Below are 22,993 nucleotides of genomic sequence, written 5' to 3'. Positions count from 1 at the left end.
GTAAAGTTCATTAATTTCTCCAAATGTTTTTCCCCGCTGTGCCTCGATGTTAAACGGGGTCAGCCCTGTATGGGGTTCACTGATCAAGGGCCACGTTCAACCCTGATGTGTACAGCTCTCTGATGTACAGAATAAGAATGAGACGGGTCCCTCTCACTGGCATCAGGCCAGAGTTTGTGCGTATCATCTCACCAGGACATCAAACTTTCCTTTCTGCCTTACTGTTACAATAACATCCTGGAAAATTAAACATTCTGTGCAAACACAACTTTATTTTATTATAGAAGATAACCATAATGGCCAGGGATAACTCTGACTTTTATTAAAACTGAGAACAAGTGGATGATTTATATCAATTACAACTTAGTGAATTTACTTTAACAACAATTTTTTACCAAATATTAAAAATGACACAAAAATACACAGTGAAAACTATTGCAATATTTGTTAGATAGATATTTGTTAGACCAAATATTTGGCAACTTCGTAAAACCCCTGGCTCAGTTTCCTTTTAAACAGTATGAAAAACAGCTAAAAATGTATTTTGAAAATTAGCTGTACAATTACAAAGCACAATTAAATCTCATATTTTCATGTTATTTTTATCGTTTCCTGACAGATCCACTCTTCTTTTCCTCCGATTTCTGCTTTTTGACATCTTTCTTTCCCTTTGCTCCCAGATTCTCATAAAGATCATCATTTTTTCTGAAAAAAAAAAAAAAAAAAAAAAAAAAAAATTCAGTATAACTGATTAGTCATTAACTTACAGCAATCATTATAACCTTCCCAACTTCTAGAGTAACAAACAAGAAGTCCACTGCAATGCTTGGATATGCACATTTTCATTTAAATGCAGTTAGATTTGAATATGTAGAAAATCATACCATTATACTTAGTTGTTTTTAACAATTTCTCATATTATTTGCTGTTTACTGCCGTTTTAATGTTTTAGTCTGCACCTTGAGCTAAAAACTGATCTAAACCACATAAATGTGAGAAAGAGAGACTTGCCAAACATCGTCCAGTAAGCCAATGATTAGATCAACTCACGGTGATTTGAGCAAGGTCAGGTCAATACAAGATCTGAGATAAAATGCTCAATTCAACTCAATCCTTCTATTTCTTTTTCAATGTGATATTGCACAACGGTTCTAAGGCTTCCAAAAAGCTTGTGTAAGCAGAATGGCCGTGTGACTGAGAGATCTTTGAACCGCCTACTTAAGTGGTCATTGGTTTGGGGAAGATACAGGGATGTGAGAGGAATGTTTCCTGACATTTGTGGGATTTTTTGGGGATACATTAGAAGCAGAAGTCTCAGTTGTATACTCACTTTGCAGAGGCTTTGCGACTGGCCTTCTGGTGTTTAGGATTAATTGAAAGGTTTCCGTATTCAGTTTCGGTTTCCTGTAGCAGAAAGTAGACAAAAAAAAAAAAAATCAATAGCAATACTGAATACAACAGATGGGTGACACAGATAACTGGATATCAGTCTTATCTTATCTTCTTTTTTACAGTGTTGACTGATAAGATAAACTGAACCATTTTGAGGGCAAATAGATTTATAAGTGTGTGTCTGTGTGTGTGTGTCTGTGTATATATATATATAATATATATATATATATATTTTTTTTTTTTCAATCATGACAACTCCCGGAAGATGTTAGCATGGAAATGGATATGACAATGTTAAAGTATTTGGTCTTGGCGGAATAGATCTGCTACGTTGCTGCTGCTGTAGATTATTGCTGCTTCTGATTATTGCTGTACAAAAACTTGCTACTGCCAATACATACGCCGATACGCTGCTGCAAGTAAAACATAGTGCTGCTGCACAAATAGCATATATCAATAACCCATAGCAGATCTATACAGGTGGAGCTGGGGAAGGTGGAGGATTTTAGAGAAACTAAGCGGTATGTGTGGAGAAAACCAGGCACTGCTCATCACCTGTCCAATACAGTCCCAACAGTGAAGCATGGTGGTGGCAGCATCATGCTGTGGGGGTGTTTTTCAGCTGCAGGGACAGGACGACTGGTTGCAATCGAGGGAAAGATGAATGCGGCCAAGTACAGGGATATCCTGGACGAAAACCTTCTCCAGAGTGCTCAGGACCTCAGACTGGGCCGAAGGTTTACCTTCCAACAAGACAATGAACCTAAGCACACAGCTAAAATAACGAAGGAGTGGCTTCACAACAACTCCGTGACTGTTCTTGAATGGCCCAGCCAGAGCCCTGACTTAAACCCAATTGAGCATCTCTGGAGAGACCTAAAAATGGCTGTCCACCAACGTTTACCATCCAACCTGACAGAACTGGAGAGGATCTGCAAGCAGGAATGGCAGAGGATCCCCAAATCCAGGTGTGAAAAACTTGTTGCATCTTTCCCAAAAAGACTCATGGCTGTATTAGATCAAAAGGGTGCTTCTACTAAATACTGAGCAAAGGGTCTGAATACTTAGGACCACGTGATATTTCAGTATTTCTTTTTTAATAAATCTGCAAAAATGTCAACAATTCTGTGTTTTTCTGTCAATATGGGGTGCTGTGTGTACATTAATGAGGAAAAAAAATGAACTTAAATGATTTTAGCAAATGGCTGCAATATAACAAAGAGTGAAAAATTTAAGGGGGTCTGAATACTTTCCGTACCCACTGTATATATACACAAACTACTGTTCAAAAGTTTTGGGTCAGCAAGATTCTTGATTCTTAAGTCTCGAATCAAGTCTCTGTAAAAATTGTAATATTGTGAAATAATAAGTTTAAAGTAACTGTTTACTATTTTAATATAATTTAAATGTAATTTATTCCGGTGATGTCAAAGCTGAGTTTTCAGCATCATTACTCCAGTCTTCAGTGTCACATGATCCTTCAGAAATCATCCTAATATGCTGATTTGGTGCTCAAGAAACATTTGTGCTGCTTAATATTTTTGCAGAAACCTTGCTACAGTTTTCTTCCAGGATTCTTATGAATAGAATGAAATAGAAAGTTAAAAAATAGGATATAGAAATAGGATGAATAGAAAGTTCAAAAGAACATCATTTACTTGAACTAGAAATCTTATGTAACATTATAAATGTACTGTATTTACCATCACATTTTAACTATTGAATGCTTCCTTCCTTGCTGAGTAATAATTCCTTTAAAAAATCTTACTGACCACAAACTAAATCTTATTATTTTTCATGCAAACTTTCTGGCTTCATTTCCCATTATTCCCTTCATTTCATTTCAAAAACCATTCACCGTGATCCTCAGCCATTTTCTTACCATGACAGCCCTTCGTGTGACCTTATTCGTGTCTATAAACTGTAGCACAGCCAAGTAGATGAACTTGTACTGGGCTTCGGTTTGCACCATGCCAGACCGCTGCTCTCGAACCATCTGAATACACTTCTGGATGTCGATGTCACAGTCCAAACCTGACACAGACAACATTTTCACAACAGAAACATTTTCAAAAATCGTGACTATGTTAGCTACGATAAAGTGTCACCCTGAGGTGTCCATGTGAAATGTGGTTGCAACAACTAAAAATAAGCCTATTATAAGATTATAAGACTAACTTTATTGATTTGTGTAATCTGGAAGGGAAGCATATTAGCCAAACATCGTAAATTCCAGAAAGCCTGAGGACATTCACAGGTTATAATGCTTTAATCAATGTGATTGCACTAAGTTGCAATAAAAATGATGAATTATAATGAGAGCCTCCTGCTGAGAGAGCTGATTTGTGATCAGATTATCGTTTTTCATGTCCTGATCTAAAATGAGTTTTGTCATGGCAACGTTCATTATTGTTTTGAGATGAAGATGAATATTGAAACAGGACTGACCCTGTCTCTAGGAATTTTTTGTGCTTATTTAAAGTTGTAAACCTCTCATTAAGAGCTGGAATTTATTAAAAACTGCCTAGGATTTCCAGTGGCCTGTAAAAACATCTTAAATACACTAATTTAGTTGAGAATTTATGCATTAGGCAGATTCAAGGTATTTATTTAATGAGTTTATCCATTCCCTGGGGATCAAACCTATCATTTGATGTTGCCATAGAATGGTACCATGAAGGTATTACTGGGAAAAACCTTGAGGGTTTAAGTGCTTTTCTGATGGGCAATAATATCTTGCATCAGCTGATGAATGAACCAGCAAACTTCCGGATTCCAGCCTTTTGACTGTTGACAGCCTCACAAAGCAGTTTTTACACAGTAAAAGTCAGGTTCAGAAACCTCAACAGAGGGTAAACTCACCTTTAGCATCAATCGAGTCTATAAGCATGTCGATCACCACAATGGTTCCTGTTCGTCCAATACCAGCACTGCCAAAACACATTGAGCAACAACACATTGAATTTATCTCTTCCAGCTTGTAGAGGTCATGAGACACTGAATGTCCCATAGCACATGTTACTAAAGATTAAACAAACTATTCATTTAAGGTTTAGTGTGGGAAGTGAGGGGTCATGAGAAGTTCAAGCATGTACTGTGATTGCTACATGCTGAGTGGTGTGACTACTGGCTAAACCTCCCTGCTTAAACTTTTCAGCTTGTATTACATTTCATGCCAAGACATGACATAAAATGTAATACACTGTTCTCACTGTGTATAAAATAAATAAAATATGTTTTTTCTTTTTAGAACAAGTGACCAGTCCAACAGAAAAAAAGATGAATTATGTCTTTTCCCAGTGATGGTTTTTGTGAAACTAAACAAGTGGCATTTAAACCAATCAATGAATGCTGTCCATAAAAAAATCAAGAATATTCAGATGAAAATTCTGTCATCATTTACTCATCGTCAAGTTGTTCCAAACCTGTATGAATTTCTTTGTTCTGCTGAACACAAAAGAAGATATTTTGAAGAATATGGTAACCAAACAGTTGATGGACCCCATTGACATCCGTAACATGAAAAAAAAAAACACCATGGAAGTTAAAGGATTAATCCACTTTTAAATAAACTTTTCCTGATAATTTTTCTCACCCCCATGTCATCCAAGATGTTCATGTCTTTCTTTCTTCAGTCGAAAAGAAATGAAGGTTTTTGACGAAAACATTCCAGGATTATTCTCCTTATAGTGGAATTCAATGGCCTCCAAACGGTTGAAGGTCAAAATGACAGTTTCAGTGCAGCTTCAAGGGGCTTTAAACGATACCAGACGAGGAATAAGGGTCTTATCTAGCGAAACGATCGGTCATTTTCGAAAAAAAATGTAAATGTATATGCTTTATATAAACAAATGTTCGCCTTCTAAGTGCTTCCGCCAAAACCGCATTTCCGTATTCTCCAAAAAGTTTACGCTGTATGTCCTTCGCCTTCCCTATTCTACTTACGGAACGAACGCTGCGCCAGTTACATTTTTTCCGTAAGTTGAATAGGGTAGGCGTAGGATATACAGCGTAAACTTTTTGGCGAATACGGAAATGCGGTTTTGGCGGAAGCACTTAGAAGGCGAACATTTGTTTATATAAAGCATATACATTTAAAAAAATTTTCGAAAATGACCGATCGTTTCGCTAGATAAGACCCTTATTCTTCGTCTGGTATCGTTTAAAGCCTGGACTGAAACTGTCATTTGGACCTTGAACCGTTTGGTGTCCATTGAAGTCCATTATATGGAGAAAAATCCTGGAATGTTTTAATCAAAAACCTTCATTTCTTTTCGACTGAAGAAAGAAAGACATGGACATCTTGGATGACATGGAGGTGAGTAAATTATCAGCAAAAGTTTATTTAAAAGTGAACTAACTTTAATGGGGCCTATCAACTGTTTGGTTACCATATTCTTCAAAATATCTTTTGAGTTCAGCAGAAGAAAGAAATTCATACAGGTTTGGAACAACTTGACAGTGAGTAAATGATGACAGAAATTTCATTTCTAGGTGAACTATACCTTTAAGGCCTGTGCACACCAAGGATAACTATAATGATAACGATAAAGATATACAGTAGTTCTAAAAATCGTTCTAAATGCAAAAGAATAGCAGAGTCCATACCGCAACTATTATGATAACGGCACAGAGGAACGATATTGTTGGAATCACTTTCAGAAATGACAAAAACATTGACAGCTAATCAGATTCCATCTAACTTAAAGAGCTTGACCCTTTAACAGAACACCCTTATAATAAACAGAACGATATTGTGTGTTGCTGTGGATGCTAATAGGGTTATTGTTATAATTATCTTTAGAATTATCATTCTTGGTGTGAATAGGCCTTTAGAATAAAAGGTTCAATGGGGTTCTATATAGAACCCTAGGGTTCTTGACTCAATTTTAAAGAGCGCTTTATGCCAAAAGGATCTACAGTACATAAGGAGTAATGTCTTAAATCAGGGGTGTCCAATCCTGCTCCTGGAGGGCCACTGTCCTGGAGAGTTTAGCTCTAACCCCAATTAAACACACCTGAACCAGCAAATCAAGGTTTTTAGGCATACAGGAAACTTTGTTTGGACACCCCTATCTTAAATGATTGCATAATACTTTCATGTTTAATATGTTATTTTAATATTTTCTAGGGATAAAGTATGTTTACGAGCTGTTTAGTTAATAAAATTTAATCAAAATAAAATAAAAAAATAATTAAAACAACACTAGTTAATTAAAACTAAATCTATAAAATTATCCCATGAGGGGAACCCCTAAAAGGTTTTATATATGAAGCACCTGACAGAACCCTTTCAGGTTTTATATAGAACCTTTTCTTCTAATATTTTATGGACATCTGAAATAGGCATGACATCCCTGTCTTGTGCTCATGAAGCCCCCAAGTGGATGATGATGTTATTGTGAGGAAGTACCTGCAGTGGATGACCATGGGTGCAGACGAGGACAGTTCACTCTGTTTAATGTTGACCTGCTCCAGAAAGCTAAGCACTCCACCAGGCTCCTGCGGAACGCCGTGATCCGGCCAGCTCAAATACTGGTAGTGCCAAATGGTCCGAGCTGGCTCATTCTGGAATCAGAAAGGTAAAGAGTGAGAGACATGAAGGAAGAGAATCAATCGCATATCATAATGTGCAATGCATTCATGCATTTATGCTTAAATGATAATCATCAAATGCTTTGTGCCAACTTTCTGGTTTAAGAAACATTTTTTACTTACATTTTTAAATAAAATGATATTGCCATAGTAAAAATGTGAGCGAAATTTTTAAATGTACATAAATTTCTTAGTATTTTAAGGCATTCAAGTTTCAAGAAATAATTTCCTTAATTTTACATCATGTGTTTTTGCTCTTCATTTTTTTTCAAAATCATAAACCTTAAGTCCTAAAATGGTCTTACTTTTTGACCTGTTGATTTAACCATAATGCAACTGTATTTGTTAATAACAGAAGAGCCACATTTTAAAGGCACAATACTGTTTTCCTCATACAGTTGATGGTGATGGTATGAAATGCAATGGAACAGAATGACATATAGGGACAGAATCTGGGCCACAGGTGCTGTACACAGAAATGTGTTAGTGTGAATGTTCACACAGAGGTATTGAAAAGACTCTTTCCTTACCCGATGTGGAGCTGTGAGCTCCATCACCCTGATCTTGTAATCAGTGGCATCCTTCTCAGCCAGTAACGTCACTATATACCTGCCTACTTCCTTTGACTCTCCCTCAAGAGTAGGCCAGTATGGCACACACTTATTCTGCAGAGGGTAACAAAAAAATATAACTCTATGTTGTCAGAAGAACATAAAATGTTACCTTTGAAATCAGGAGATTTTCTACTTTTTTAAAAGCAAGGCTATGTACTGTTTCACATAGAAAACTAAGCCAGAAGACATTACTGAATTACATAAATGAGAAGTCCATTTTTTCATTAATAACAGTTACTACATTTAATTAAAAAAATCTAAATAAAACAATTATTATTAACTGAATGAATGTCAGCAAGTACTAACCCGTCCTTTCTCAACCTCCCTTGTTGTCATGACGATTACTCGTGACTCTTCTTGCCAGACCATTTGCCAAAAATCGCCTACAGTTGTTGCGAGGCAGCCTTGACAAGCAATGTAAACTTTCTGGTTATTAATATCCATTAATTTGTTCTGTGAACACAGACATACAGAAAGAGAGAAAGCAATGGAAAAGAGAGGGTTAAAAAGGGACATTTTAAAGATGTAATTTAAGAGATTTATGATTATGTTGTGATTTATGTTGTGGACGTACTACAACATAGTTGGCATTGATGTAATCAGAGCCAACAACATTGGGATCAGCATTCTGCAGGATAACCCTAGTGTCATCAACTGAAAAGAGAAGAAATTAGAATACTTATTATTTGTAAATAACAAGATGGCCAAAATTTTGAGGACACCCCTTAAATATATACAGTCAAACCAAAATTTATTCAGACATCTTGAATATTTCATTCATTAATACAGTTTATTCACTATAGTTTTAAAAAATGGTAATAAAATATGACAAGATCTCAGAGTTAAACTGTGTCAGAAAAAATTAATCTTAATTATGTCAGATAACACATTTTCAGGTCAAAATGTCTGAATAATTTATCACTACTAAACTTTTATTTCATTTATACACCCTAAAAAATGCTGGCTTGTTTCACCCTATGTTTGGGTTAAATATGGACTGTGGATCTGTTGGGTTTAAAAATGTTATTTAAAGATTTTAACCAATGGTTTAAACAAGGGTTGAAACAACCCAGCATTTTTTAGGGTGTACATTTTTGAAAGAAGTACTGTAGTGTGATCAGATTTATTGCTCACAGGGAAGGATGTTCTTGTATCTGTTTTTGCTTTTATTTTCTGGTCTCATTCCTTCATCTCTGCTCTTCGTTACCTTGGTTTCCAACTTCTGCAGCGCCTGCGAGCAGAAAAATAGATTTATAGATCAAAAATAGCGCAGACAGTAAGGGAAATTAAGACAGAAAGTACACGTGACCACATCCTGCCTGTTGAGAGTGGCTCTGAACGACCGTTTGGCTCCTGTGGTCTAACCTTACTACGACCAGAGATCGTCTACGTCTAAGTACGAACACACTAATTTTAGAACAAGCTGATCAAATTCTTTTTGCAATCCTGTACCAAGTGTTATAAGTACTAAAACGGGCTGTAAAAATGCATGCATTTTCTTTAATCAGACTCATAACTAAGGAGATGCTGCTGCTAAAACTATGTCGTTTTGTCATTTATGTAAAAAATGTTTTTAAAGTAATAAATCAAAATAATCAGTTATCTCATGAGATCTGATTACTTTAGTAGAACAAAAAGTTGGTCAAAGGCAAACGGATTTTGTTGAGTGGGAAATAGACCCTCTGTTGTGGCCTAACAGACGACAGGCTACTGTTAGGAGGTGTGAACGGAATAACTCCGGCCCACAAACCCAAAACTACCACAGAATCATTCAGAACTCTCACTGTGTGGGAATCCTAGGCCTAATCCAAAGAATTGAATTGAAATTAATTTAATTTAATTTAAAATTGTTATTTTATTTTATTTTATTTATGTGCATGTTTATTTATTTATTTTGGTGTTTTTTTTTTTTATTGTGGTTTCTCCTTGACAAGTCAATACATTCATTGGTAAAGACTGAAATCTTTAAAACTGCTAAAGATTTCAATTCAATAACATTTCCAATCAGCAATAAAATCAGACAAAATTTATATCACAAATACGATCTTTTTTTAGCTCAAATCACTTTTTATTTTTTAAATGTATTTTTCTGGCTGGTCCAGCTAATATGCAAGTATGTTCTAGTATAAAATCAGCTCTTTTAAATGAAAAGCAGAATATTAAGCGCTAAGATTTGAGTAGCACTGCACTATTTCCAAGAATACAGTTATTTTCCAAATAAATCACACAATGGGCACATAAAATGTAGTTTTCTAATGCATGAAGAACTTGTGATTCATCTACAGCAGGTAGTGAATAACCTTTAAACAGGTCACTCACATCAAACTCTTCCCAGAAGCCAGCTTTTAATTTTTTATCGGCCCCATCCATGTTCTCCCTCTCTGAGGTTTGGTCGAGCTGCTTTACTCTGCTTTCAATATCAGCTGCGTTCAACCTTGTGGAGTAATAAGGCTGGGGGAAAAAGAGGTGGGTAAACATCAAAACAAATGAAAAAAAGGAAAATAACAAGACAAATATCAAGACATCAGAAAGGAGGAGAGACAGACAGAAAGGAGGAGAGAGACAGACAGAAAGGGCGAATATTAATCACAACATTAAAGGTGCTTCCCACAGTTTTTTGTAATTTGCCATTTTGTCACACTATAAAGTATATTACTCAGTTTCATAGATATTTTCCAGTCATATCTCTTTATTTCAGCAGAACAGATACTCATCATAAAGCCACTATAAAAGTAATAGCACATCACTATAACAGCAACTTATCCATATGGTCACAATTAACCAAATCTGTTTTTCTTACATTTTTTAAATCAAATCAGTTCAGCCAAATATCTCAAAATGTATAATTCAATGTGACCAAACCTAACACAGTCAATACCCACTGTGCTGCATTTAATACCAGAAGCTGATTAGCTGCTAGTGCTTAGCTGCACGCTTGCTTGACATTTAAGAGATTTAACACACTTTGGTATGAAAACCCCCTGGATATAAATGTTCTTTACCTGTTTGAGATAAACCATTGTCCCAGACAACTCCTCAATACCAGTGCGTTTGAAATGCTCCACGAGGTCTGTCAAGTTGTCAAAAATCTCTTTACCACCAACTGTATAGCGGTCATTCTGAAAATAAACATGCATAAGAAATTAAGAGTTAATCAGTCACTCGGATTCCTACACAAGGGTAACATGAGGTTCAGTGGCACCTTCACTTGATGCCAGGGACCCCCAGATAATACTTATTATTAAAATATAAAGACAAGACATGCTTTGTATTTTGACACATTTATACTGTGTGAACAAAACAGTAATTGTGAAATTATACAGGCAATATGCTGTTTACAAATTAAATAATGATCTTTTATTTGTCATTGTACTGAAGCTAAATTATTGAAAGATTATCTGGAAAATATTTATGTTGTAATAAGCTATAATGTAAGCAAAACAACAAACATTTTCAGTTTTATTTGTTTATATTTTAGCACAAATGTTATATGTATGTATGCATGCATGTATGTATGTATGTACAGTACTGTTCAAATGTTTGGGATCGGTAAGATTTTTAATGTTTTTAAAAGAAGTTTCGTCTGCTCACCAAGGCTGCATTTATTTAAGTAAAAATATAGTAAAAATAGTAATATTACTGTTTAAACCAGTGACAGTAAAATAATAATAATAAATAAATAATATAATAATAAATAATAATATTATTACAATTATTATTACAATTTAACATAACTGTTTTCTATTTGAATATATTTTACAATGTAATTTATTCCTGTGATGCAAAGCTGAATTTTCAGCATCATTACTCCAGTCTTCAGTGTTACATGATCCTTCAGAAATCATTCTAATATGCTGATTTGCTGCTCAAGAAACATTTCTTATTATTATCAATGTTGAAAACAGTTGTGTACTTTTTTTTTTCAGGATTCCTTGATGAATAGAAAGTTCAAAAGAACAGCATTTATCTGATGCTGATGCTGAAAATTCAGCTTTGCCAACACAAGAATAAATTACATTTGTCGTATCGTGAATAAAATCAGAATTCAAATAGAAAACACTATTTCAAACAAATATTTCACAATATTACTGTTTTTACTGTATTTTTAATTAAATAAATGCAGCCTTGGTGAGCAGACGAAACTTCTTTTAAAAACATTAAAAATCTTCCTGATCCCAAACTTTTGAATGGTAGTGTATGTATGTATAATATTATAGCAAATAATAATAATTTATATCCCATTTTCACAATTACTTTTAACTAACATGTCCCAAGGTCATTTTTAGTGGATTTTGGTTTGAAGTTAGCTCCTGTCACTGGTGTAATTCATCACATTTGGAAAATGTCCAAATACATTTTGTCTTAATTTTGCAAAGCATATGGGTTTTATAATTAAAAACTAACCAAACTTTTTATGAATTGTTTTGCTTTAAAAGTTAGCTTATGCTATTCTTATTAAAAATTAATACAGAATGGTCATTCAGATTTTACTCTTATTGTACAACCTGTGAGAATGTGCTTTCATTAAACCTTAAATACCATCACCAAAATGGTGACACCGAAAGCTTTCTGTGTCTTTGAGTCAGATTAAAAACAGAAGCTGTCCATTGACAAGGGCTTACAACTTCTTGGATAAACTAGGGGTTAACATAGGCTGGTTTAAGACGTTTTAGGCCTTAACTGCATTGTTTGGTTCTCTGAGCTGATTAGAACCGTCTTCACAGAACACTGTTTGTTCTGTTAATCAGCTCACAGGGCAACAATGCAACGATGGCATTTTGTGCCCTTTGAAACTCACTAATGCACATACACATACGCACATACCAGTGGAATAAATTAACAATCGACAGGCAGTGACCTGATTTTCCCTTGGTCATAATCTTCTAGCATTCATTTAAACAGCAAAACAATAATGCTTATTTAGAGCCCAGAGTGGGCATGATCACCCCCGTTGCCATCCAGCACACCCATGACTCAAAGTTCAGTCGCGTTTTTCAGGTAAGTGCAAATGTGTGTATTGATGTCATGCTGTGTGTTCTATTTGTATTTAAATGCTATGCTGTGCATATGCGTAAGTATGTCAAACATGTTTATGTGTATGTAAGTCAAACTGTGTGAATGTGAATGTGTACACATGTCGTGTACGTGTTTCCTGTTATGCAAGTAAAACTTTTTTAGTATTTTTTTGGTATTTTAATAATTCCATTCAAACAACATTGATCAAGGTGCTAAGATCTATACAAAAGTACATATTCAGCTAAATATTTTAGCGGTTTACCATCTAAATTAGCCATTCATGTTATAAAATATGTATCTCATGTATGTACAGTGCCCTCCGAAAGTATGTAAACACTCTAGGTGTGAAGTTTTGAACAATATTAGCATAAATCCTATTCATTTTGTGATGCTTTGCATTGAAAAGGCACAACACAAAAATGAAAAGAAAAAAAATCATTAAATAAAAAAAAGAATTCATGACTATTGAGCTATTTATAAATTAGCTATTTTTATTGCAATTAGTATTTTTATTAATAATTGCTCATCTTCAATAATAATTGCAATAATTGCATTTACACAAAGAAATAAGGATTTATATTGATATTGTCCAAATTATTAATTATTGGACATGAAACAAGCTTACTGTATGAAGTACTATATTCTAAGTTCACGTTCAGTACAGATTCTTGCTATTAAAATTAATGCAAAACAAACACTTTTGACTCACAACAATCATACATGTATGAGCACATACACTTACTTTGCACATGATCTTGATATGGGAGACCCTCCTACCAGAACTGGTCATTTCATCGGTAAGCGCAGACAGAACAAAGTCTCCTGGTTTAGAGAGCGACTCCCTCACCAGGAACGTCCCGGGCTCATCACGCTCACGGATCAGCTTCTCAGCATTTGGACCTGACAGGTGGCCATGGTACCACCTGAAGATACAAATACAAAAGGGGAAAAAGTCATTGTGATACTATTGTGGTACTAGATATTAGATGTTCTCACAATAGAATCTATTAAATAGTAAAACTAGTATTTCCTGCAAACATAATTCAAGGTAATTAAAGTCTCTGACGCAAACAAACCAGTCAAGGTATTTAGAGAATGATAGTGTCTAAAAATAAAAATAAAAACTAGGGCCAATGCAGCTGCACCACAAACCACTGTAGCCATAAAAACAAAAACATGAGGCTGAACATTTATCGTGTCACGTATGTATCTCCAGTTTGCAAATATTTATTAGCAATTTTGGATCACAACACAAAAATTCGGTGGTCCTCACACTCTAGCATACTAAAATGTGAACTAACAATTGGACTCAGTTCTCAATTTCTACATCTCAGCTTCCTGTACTGCGGTCGGAAAATTTTCTGATGACAAGATTTCTTGACTCGAGACTTTGGTGTATTTTTAGCTTGTCCTTCCTTCTCTGTTCTCTTGAGAAAAAAACACTTGCTAAATCGCCTTTCTGGGGGTTCTTCCATGATTGCTCTCTGTCAACTACAACCGCCGTTGTAGATTTTGATGCCTCTGAATAATTATAAAAAGAAAAAAATGTTTTTTAAAAAAAATGTTCCTCTATGAAGGGATCTAGATCTCTGCTCTTTTATGTTATCAATTTGAGACTAGACTTGTGATCAAAGTTTCATGCATTATCAATGAAACTAACTCTAACATTAAACATTTCACAAGTTCACGCGTACATGTAATCAGATATGGTAATGTATGTATATTTGGTGGCTGTCGGAGGGCTCGGAATTTGGCCGGAACCCAGAGGACCCCCCCATCCTTGACTGGGAAAGGAACCAGCCAAGAGTGAGACGTTATGGTGGCGGAGGGATGCTGCAAAACTGTCACGGGACGGAGGTGAAGGACTCCAAATCTATCACAACTTACATGATAGACTTGAGAACATCATCTTTCGGCATAGAAAGAAACAGCATCATGCACACTTATTGTATTGTGGTGACTATTTTCTACATTTGTAAGGCAATTATGGTAAAATAGCATTACAAATTCTGCTCTTTTCAAAAATAAAGTCACTTTAAACATAATCATTTGCCCTTACAATGAAAGTCAGTGGGGTCCAAATTTGTTACAAAACTGTTACAAAAACAGTAGAAACCTCAAACATAAATCTTTGTGTTATGCAGAAGAAATTGAGCTAGAAATAGAAATAGAGCTAAGTTCACACAGAACATGTTTTTGCTGTTAAAAATGCGATATGCAAGTTAGTGGAACAAAAAAAGCGTTAAAAGTTGAACTTCTTTTAACTTGAGTGCCAAAGTTTTTAGAACATGCCATCCGCGAGACACTGCATAAGACTTAAGACACAAGAGCAACAGTTAAAGACATCCGTCTAGCGTGTTTGCATTGAAAAACAATGGAAAAGTAGCGCAGTGGAATGAAAAAATGCATTCTGTGTGAACGGCCCCATACAGGTTTGGTAAGTAAATGATGACAGAATGGTATTTTTTAGGTGAACTTTCTATTAAATATCTCTAACTTCTAGAAAATGCCAGAAAAAAGTGAAAAAAAAAAAAAAAAAAACACTTTTGGAGCAGTTCACAGCAAGTAAACATAGTAAGCCCACTGTAACATTTTTAAGGTGCAAAAATGGAGAAAATTGTCACACTGAGTTTGGCTGTGACTTCAGTATGTATACTGCATGTTCTCTGTCCGTTAAACAACACCCATCAAAGAGCTCATCATTAGCATGACCAAAAAAGAGAAAGAGATAGACCAAAGGGTGGGGGACAGAGAGCAAAGAGAGACAGCAGAGAGATGAAGGAAGGGCTGAATGGGTCTGGTCACTGTTTGCAAATGTGTCAAAACTAAAGTTTCCAACCGCAGTTGAGAAGAGGAAGTCAGACACATGGCAGAGGGAGGCGCAGACTATGTCTGCAATTCATGCTTAAATATGAGATAAAGAGCTTATATAGAAATCAGTGACCAAGATGGAGAAACTATGGGATCAAAAAGGCAACACTGAATTGTGGGATTTAAAATCTAGTTTTAGCATTATAAACATTAAAATAAAACAACATTATGAATGAATAATAATAAAAAAGTCTTTACACATTTTTAAGTCACTAATCAATGCAAATTTGTGACATTGATCATGTGATCTTTGCACAGACGTTAGATTGTCTTGCTTTTATTGAAATAAAATATGTTCTTTGGATCAATGAGGACATGATCATCAGGTTTGTGGAGCTCAAGCAACTCAAGTGCTACTGTCAAATAAAAAAGGGACAAACTAAATACTAAGACATTTTGAAATTCAATTCAACATTTCACTCAAATGGGTATGCACGTAATAATATAATATAATATAATATAATATAATATAATAATTTGTAATTTAAAAAAGTATTTAGTTAAAAGAATGCAAAATAGACATTTTCCTAACAGTCTTAGACATTTGCACTTGCAAACATTTACTTTAATTAATTTACTATATTTATAATAATTATAATTTAATTATAATAATTCACTTTTCCTTACACTGTATTAATCATTAGATTAATAATCATTAGATTAATCAGCTGCATTTTTATTTAGCCAATCTTTAATTTAGTGAATTATTGTCCCTTTTTTTCCCTGTCTTATACTGTATATGCATATTTAAAAAAAAAAATGAATCTTGAAACCTTATATGTGCCCTATATGTGTTATTTTATTTTTTAATTTTTTTGCACCATAAAGATAATTTTTGCACAGACAACAAAATAAGATATATCCAGATATACCCGCAATATACAGATAAGGTGCATTTTCCAGTGCTTGTCATTCAATGGAAATTCAGTGTAATCAAAATGCAAAAGAGACCCTGTTAAATGGTTTATACTTGCTGATGATGTTAACAAGTCTCTTGCTAAATTAAGTGAATCTGCTGCTGTTGGGGGTTTTTACTCTTAATTTAATAGATTAATGTCAACGGTGGAAGGAATTTTGGAGATTTGAATCAAGTTTTGTTCCTCAGTTTCTGATGTAACTGAAAGTAGAATGTGGAAGAATTCCAATGTGTGATAAAATTACTGATCATGTGATACTTTTATCAATACATCAACAGCAGGGACGGACTCCTCTGAGACGACATTTTGTCTTAGGGCACAATTTTACAGTGGCAATATTACAGGTATGTGTATCATTCCACAACTTTTCCATTCATTTGCCATTAACATTTTGCCATACTGTAGCAACCAGTGTTGGGGAAGCTACCTGTCAAGCTTCATTGTTATATATATATATATATATATTAAATTTAAAGTAGTTCAAAAACAGTCAAACTAGTAATTTATCTTGTTTTTGTTTATATGCTAACAAAAAGTGGCTAACTACACAGCTTTAATGTATTTAGCTTCTATTTATTAGCAGGTTGTTGTTTTGCTTTTAAGCTACATTACATGCTATTTAAAAGTAGGTAGCCACACTAGCCACTAACAAAAAAAGCTAATTACATTGAAGCTATGTAGTTAACCATTTTTGTTAGTTTGCAGTGTAGCTAGCATAGTATTTATTTGCCACACACACAAAAAAATCAGAAGCTCTCAGTTAGCATGACAGCATTTGACCAGATAAATTTACATGAAATACCACTGCTAAACTACAAAACTCAGAAACACTCTCCAAAAGTGCAAAGCAGCAAAAAGTCCTTTAAATAATATCAACACTGTATATTAGTTGTAAAAAATAAAACATGTAAATTCTTAGCCTTATGAAGCAAATTACTGAGTTTCCCTGTCCTAGAAATTCTTCAAAAAGACAAGTAAAGCCAGTGGCTATATTTACGTGGACAGCAATAATTTGACTACTGGGTCCACTATGGTAGTAATCTGAATATAAATTTGCATACAGAAATTACCCCAATAGCACTATGCGTATCTGCATTAAGCTTAACATCGATCAATGAAGTTGCATAATGCGAGACATGGAAATATTACATTCTGACATTTTGAATTTTCACTTTAAACTTTTTACCCACCAGCTGTTGTGGAAAAAATAACAACCTAACTTCATAAACAACTGCAAATGCCATGATTGCAACCATTGTGAATAACTGATGTTACATATTTAAATATAATCAGTATCAAAATAATGTGCATCTACTATATGTGTGGGGGGCCTCGTTATTTGGGATATGGTGGATACGAACAGTAAATACCAATGTAAACGTCATAATCTGAATATTTTACATGGTCATGACATTTTAAGAAAATGGATAGCTTTGCATAGACAAGGTTAGTAAGTGTTTTTATCATGCTAACACACAATTTTTATAGTACAGTATGTGCATTGGCAAAATAGAGATGAAACTCATCCTGAAGACCTCTAATGGTAATGACGTCACAGAAGACTTTACAGTCTGACAAACAATTTAAATCAATGATGGCCTCGCCAAAATCAAATAAAACAGCTTGTATTAGTTATTTGCTTTAGTTAATTTTGTAAATTCACCCCGACATCTCCAGGATGCAGGGTCAAATATGATGGCTTACCTCTCAGTGGTGGGATCAGAACAGTTTAATGGGTATTTGAGCTCAATAATGGTCCCATCTTTATCCTGTAGAGTTCCGTGATCTCCAGTGTAGTACTCCACCAACTCGGCTAATGTCGCGAACTTCTCCCCGCCGTACAGGTCATAATAATCACCTGTGTTCTGAATCCTAATGTGTGTGACTATTTCCCCCACTCTGAGAGGAAGAGAAGAAAATGGGATTGATGATGCATCATGCTCAGTAAAATTAAATTTCTAGTTATTGACTTAGTATTCATCATATGAATGGCATCTGAAAATCATTCATTTAGGACCCTATATATAAATTAGTTGTTTCTTTCAGAGGCCGAAATCCAAAAAACATCGTAATGTTGCAGGAAATGGAGTAATAGTAACTTCGCAAAGTGTGTAGAAACTGTATGTGTGTAGTAATTACTTGACTTGAAGGCTTATTCACAAAGGATCGCAGTAATATTTTCCGTCATAGATATTTATTACCCAATTCTGTTTCCTCAGGCTTGTAGTTTTGAATGATTCAATACCTTCTCAAAAAAATTTGCTATGTTCAAGTATGCCAGCAAACCAACTTTGGTGGTTATGTGATTTTGAACTGTGGCACATTAATTAGGACACATACTAGTAACATATATGGACTTATGGGAATGCAGATTCAAACCCGACCCGATCAGAGTCATTCCCATTCCCTTTCTCTCTCCCTACACTGTACTGTCAGCTTTATAATAGCCTATTAATTAAAGACTTAAAATCCTACAACTACAAATGTGGTTAATAAATAAAGGTGCCTTCATAAAAGCATGCAACCACAACAGATTTTTGATATCAAAAATGAAAGAAGATTAATTCTAGACTACATGCAAATATGAAAACATGTAAGTTTAAACAAGTATTCTTGAATTTGCTCTAAATATGTTTATCTGTACAGAACGGAACAGAATAGAAGTCAATATGATTGTCACAATCGTGTGGCACTTTATGTGCCAAATTGAGCTACTGACACTGATCTTTACCCTTTAAAAACGACCTGACTTTAGGCTGGCATTTAGTAACGTCAAATCGTTACGTGACAACATCCAAGTCACAAATCGCAGACAATTCTACTTATCAGCCTATAGATGTTGTAAAAAATAAATGTGCGAATTAGTAAAAGTTTTTCTCGTACTGTTGTGTGAAGTGAACTGTAGATGACAGGTGCATGAAAAAGGTTTAGGTTTAAGAAAGTACATTAAAATCAGTTATACATGTATGTGACTGCATGAAAATATTTGTCCATTAATATATTTTAAGGTCAGAAAACCACAACCCACACTTCTGAAAAGAACGAGACAAAAAGTGATGTACAATATATAAATACAGAACCAAATTAACACCACATATAATTAAATTTTTATTCGCTCATTGTGTGATGTCTGTGACGAGAAAAAATAACTGCTTGTTATCTATACCAATAAAAAAAAATCAAATAATTGGTTTAAAGAGGAGTATAAAATGTTGTCTGACAAGCTCTAGAAATAAACACGGTCAGAAAATCAGAGGAACAAAGATGATTCTCAAACCAGTCCAACACAGAAACATTCAGTAAAAGTTTTTTTTTTCTTCTCTTTTTTTTAGCCAACACAGGGAGCTTTCTTTTCATAACTAGAGCACATAGTAGTGGAAAGCTGTAAAGGCTATCTGTCGCCCAATCTGACCTCAGCTTATCCTCTGAACCAAATTTTCACCTCTAAATGACAGTGGTACAAAAAGAGGCTAAAAATTGACAGTTTTATCATATCATCAGACAAAAAGTGCTGTACCTAACAGACAGGGAGAAATCGCCCACATTCTTCTTGCTGGGTCGGGCCAAGAAGCTGCCATGGACGCCTCGGGTCTTCAAAACGGTCTCTGCGTCTATTCCAGACAGATCTCTGTGGAACCACCTGTTTAACATGTAAATAAGAGAATGTTAATATGATAAAAATATAAAATTTTACACAAGTGCCGTCACACAACATATCGTACGTAGACAAGTGTATGCAAGCCAAAATTTTTATATATATATATATATAAATAAATATTTGGACACTGTGGCAGTCAAATGTTAGGTGTAACATATGCATAGTTAATGTGATGAACACCTGTGGTTTAGAACACCTGTGTGGACTCGAGGGGAAACTGACTTCATACATCGCCATCATGGTTGGTCAAATTTAAATGCAAAAATGGCTCAGAAAAGTGAAATTATTTCTAAGAAAACCACTACCATCATTTGACCCAAATGATTTCAAAATTTGTAATGCAATAACATTCATGCTTTTAGAAAAGTGTCCAAATACTTTTTTTAGTCTATATATATTTATACGTGTGCAGAGGCGATACAGTGCTGTTCAAAAGCAAATAGGCAAACGCTAATTAATGTTTTCATTTAAAATGATGTATAATGATCATTTGTGGTATGGTGAAGCACATGCAAAAACAAGCACACTCTAACAAGGCCTACCAAACCACCAAGTGCATTTGCAGAAATGCACGCAAAACCCAGGCATGCATCAAAATAAATACACCTTGCACTTTGCAGTTGCAGGAAAAAAAAAAAAAAAAAAAAAAAAAAAAAGCCTTTTTAAAACATTGCAAAACACCCAGTTAAGAGTCTATGGTGCAAAACTTAAGAGTAGCAAAACTGAAAAAGGGAAGATGATGAGTTGAACAAGATTGGAACAAGAGAGACTCTCAACTTACCGAACCATCTTCCTATTTCAAATGTTCCTCTTCCAGCCAAAAAGAAAAAGAATTGAATATTCACATTAATATTGTAATAAATATGACACATGCATAAACATAATCCAGAGCTGTAAAGAACAGTCTTCTTCTCTTCGTGTCATATGACTGCACTCATCCTCTACTTTTCCATTTGCCTCCCTTCTTCTATAACTTGTGCAGTGACATCCCTCCACACAACCAACCACAGCCCATAATCATTTGTCGAGCGGCTTCATACCTGCCTTCTCTGCTTCTCCTTCTCTCTCGAAACGTAAACAGTGTTTTCGATGCTTTGAAGAGAAGGTCGTCCTGACAGAGTATATAAGCCTTTCGTATGGCCCTCCCTTTCTCACTCTCTTGCACTGTTACAAACTTCTTCCTTCCTTTTTGTGGCTTGTTTATAAAACAGTGAAAGCAACAAGAGAGGCAGAGAAAGATACAGAGATGTCAGGTTAAATTTTCTGGTTCTTCAAGACCTTTTAGTCAAGAACTAATCCAGACAAACTTCCAGCTCACCATTTGAAACTGCAAGAGACAAATAGAGGAACTAAAGGCTGAGCAAAATAACAAAAACAACAATGAAATGCAAATTACCCCTCTTACAGCTTCTGAATATACTTCTCTTGCTTCCTATCATTTATTTCTTTTTTCTTGCAGGTTGATTTCACAGGTTGGGTGTTATCGAGACTGACAGTTAAAGTCCATTTTGTTTAGTGTACATTGCACTTCCTTGTTTCCAGACTTTCACCTCACGCACACACACACACACACACTCAGAGAGAGAGAGAGACAGAGAGAGAGAGAGAGAGACATGAGGCAGCAAGGTATATGTTATGGTGTGGTAATTGCATAATTTACACAATTATTCCATAAAAATAGCCTAAGGTATAAACGAAACTCCCTTAATATACTACAAGGCCAGCATGGTCAAACAAACAAACAAAATAAAAAAAAACCCAAATATAAACAAATAACCCTAAAATTTAAAGTGCCTTCTTTAATACTTAATTTAAAACAAAATAAAATTACTTAATTTTTATAATGTACAAGCTATACTGTTCAAAATTGAGGTCAGAACGATATTTTAATGCTTTTGAAATAAATATCTCATGCCTACCAAGGCTGCATTTATATGTTCATAGTACTAACAGTAATATTGTGAAATATTATTACAGTTTAAAATAACTGTTAAATTATTACAATTTTAAAATGTAATTTATTCCTTTGATAAAGCTGAATTTTCAGCAGCCATTACTCCAGTCTTCAGTGTCACATGATCCTTTGGAAATCATTTTAATTTGCTTAACTGGTGTTAAAGAAACATCATAATTGCTATCACAGTTGTGTTCAATAATATTTTTCTGGAAACTGTGATACATTTTTCTTCAGAATTCTTTGACGAATAGAAAGTTCAGAAGAACAACATTTATTTGAAATCGTTTTGTCTTTACTGTGACTTTTGATCAATGTAACACATCCTAGCCAAATAAAAACATTAAACTCTCACTGACCCCCAAAAATATAGGGTTAAAACCTTTGCCTGACAAAATTTAAAATACATTAAGATTAAAAGTCTATTCAGAAAGGGAAAGGGATTTTTCCCTTGCAAATATTATCCATCTAGCCTCTAGGTTACAGATATAACATTTGAATACATGCAAAGACCAAGATCCAATTTCACGATACCACATAAAATGTTTTTCAAAAGCTTCTCTAAGTGGCTCTTTCTATAGTTACCGGTAACTTAGAACCATTTTTACAAATACACAGCCAGATAAAAAGATATTTAGCAGCACCTGCAGCTGTCTGTGTTGAATAAGGACATTAAAAATCAAACATCCTAAACCTAATCACACATTTCTGGAAACACCTTGCCATTTGACACTTGGTCAAAACAGAAATACTACATCTTGCATTATTTTTTTTTTTTTTTCCAAACACTTTATCCGCTTTAATTACACTTCTAACTTGAACTCTTGAAGTTGCGGCTGTAAGCAGGTATCTTTTACTTGTGGTGTGGAATGACCACCACAGCAGTTAATTACAGACTCTGGGCTTGATAATGTGGTTGGATTATAATTTGGATCATAGAGAGCCATATAGCACCACAGAACAGAAACACTGTCTT

The 22,993-nt window shown here is 34.7% G+C and overlaps 1 protein-coding gene across 2 annotated transcripts; it reads right to left on the bottom strand.

Annotated features, from left to right (window-relative positions):
• Positions 1-252: 252 nt before the first annotated feature.
• On the bottom strand, positions 253-21,675 carry ptpn6 (protein tyrosine phosphatase non-receptor type 6). 2 transcript variants are annotated; one of them, XM_051865205.1, is made up of 17 exons: positions 21,460-21,675; positions 21,104-21,258; positions 20,845-20,873; positions 19,923-20,045; positions 18,110-18,304; positions 13,360-13,540; positions 10,604-10,720; positions 9,921-10,052; positions 8,736-8,832; positions 8,176-8,255; positions 7,908-8,054; positions 7,518-7,652; positions 6,806-6,960; positions 4,255-4,322; positions 3,275-3,426; positions 1,331-1,404; positions 253-705 (listed from the first exon to the last, which is right to left on the bottom strand). In XM_051865205.1, the coding sequence occupies exons 3-17, from the start codon at positions 20,850-20,852 to the stop codon at positions 603-605; spliced, it is 1,767 nt and encodes a 588-aa protein (XP_051721165.1). In that variant the 5' UTR covers positions 20,853-20,873; positions 21,104-21,258; positions 21,460-21,675; the 3' UTR covers positions 253-602. The 2 variants fall into 2 exon arrangements, with proteins under 2 accessions (XP_051721165.1, XP_051721163.1); XM_051865203.1 differs by lacking the exons at positions 20,845-20,873; positions 21,104-21,258; positions 21,460-21,675 and having other exon boundaries at positions 19,923-20,056.
• Positions 21,676-22,993: the final 1,318 nt, after the last annotated feature.

The sequence above is a fragment of the Ctenopharyngodon idella genome, chromosome 16, assembly GCF_019924925.1.
Source record: "Ctenopharyngodon idella isolate HZGC_01 chromosome 16, HZGC01, whole genome shotgun sequence".
Lineage (NCBI taxonomy): Eukaryota > Metazoa > Chordata > Actinopteri > Cypriniformes > Xenocyprididae > Ctenopharyngodon > Ctenopharyngodon idella.
This window is presented reverse-complemented; position numbering and strand designations above follow the sequence as displayed.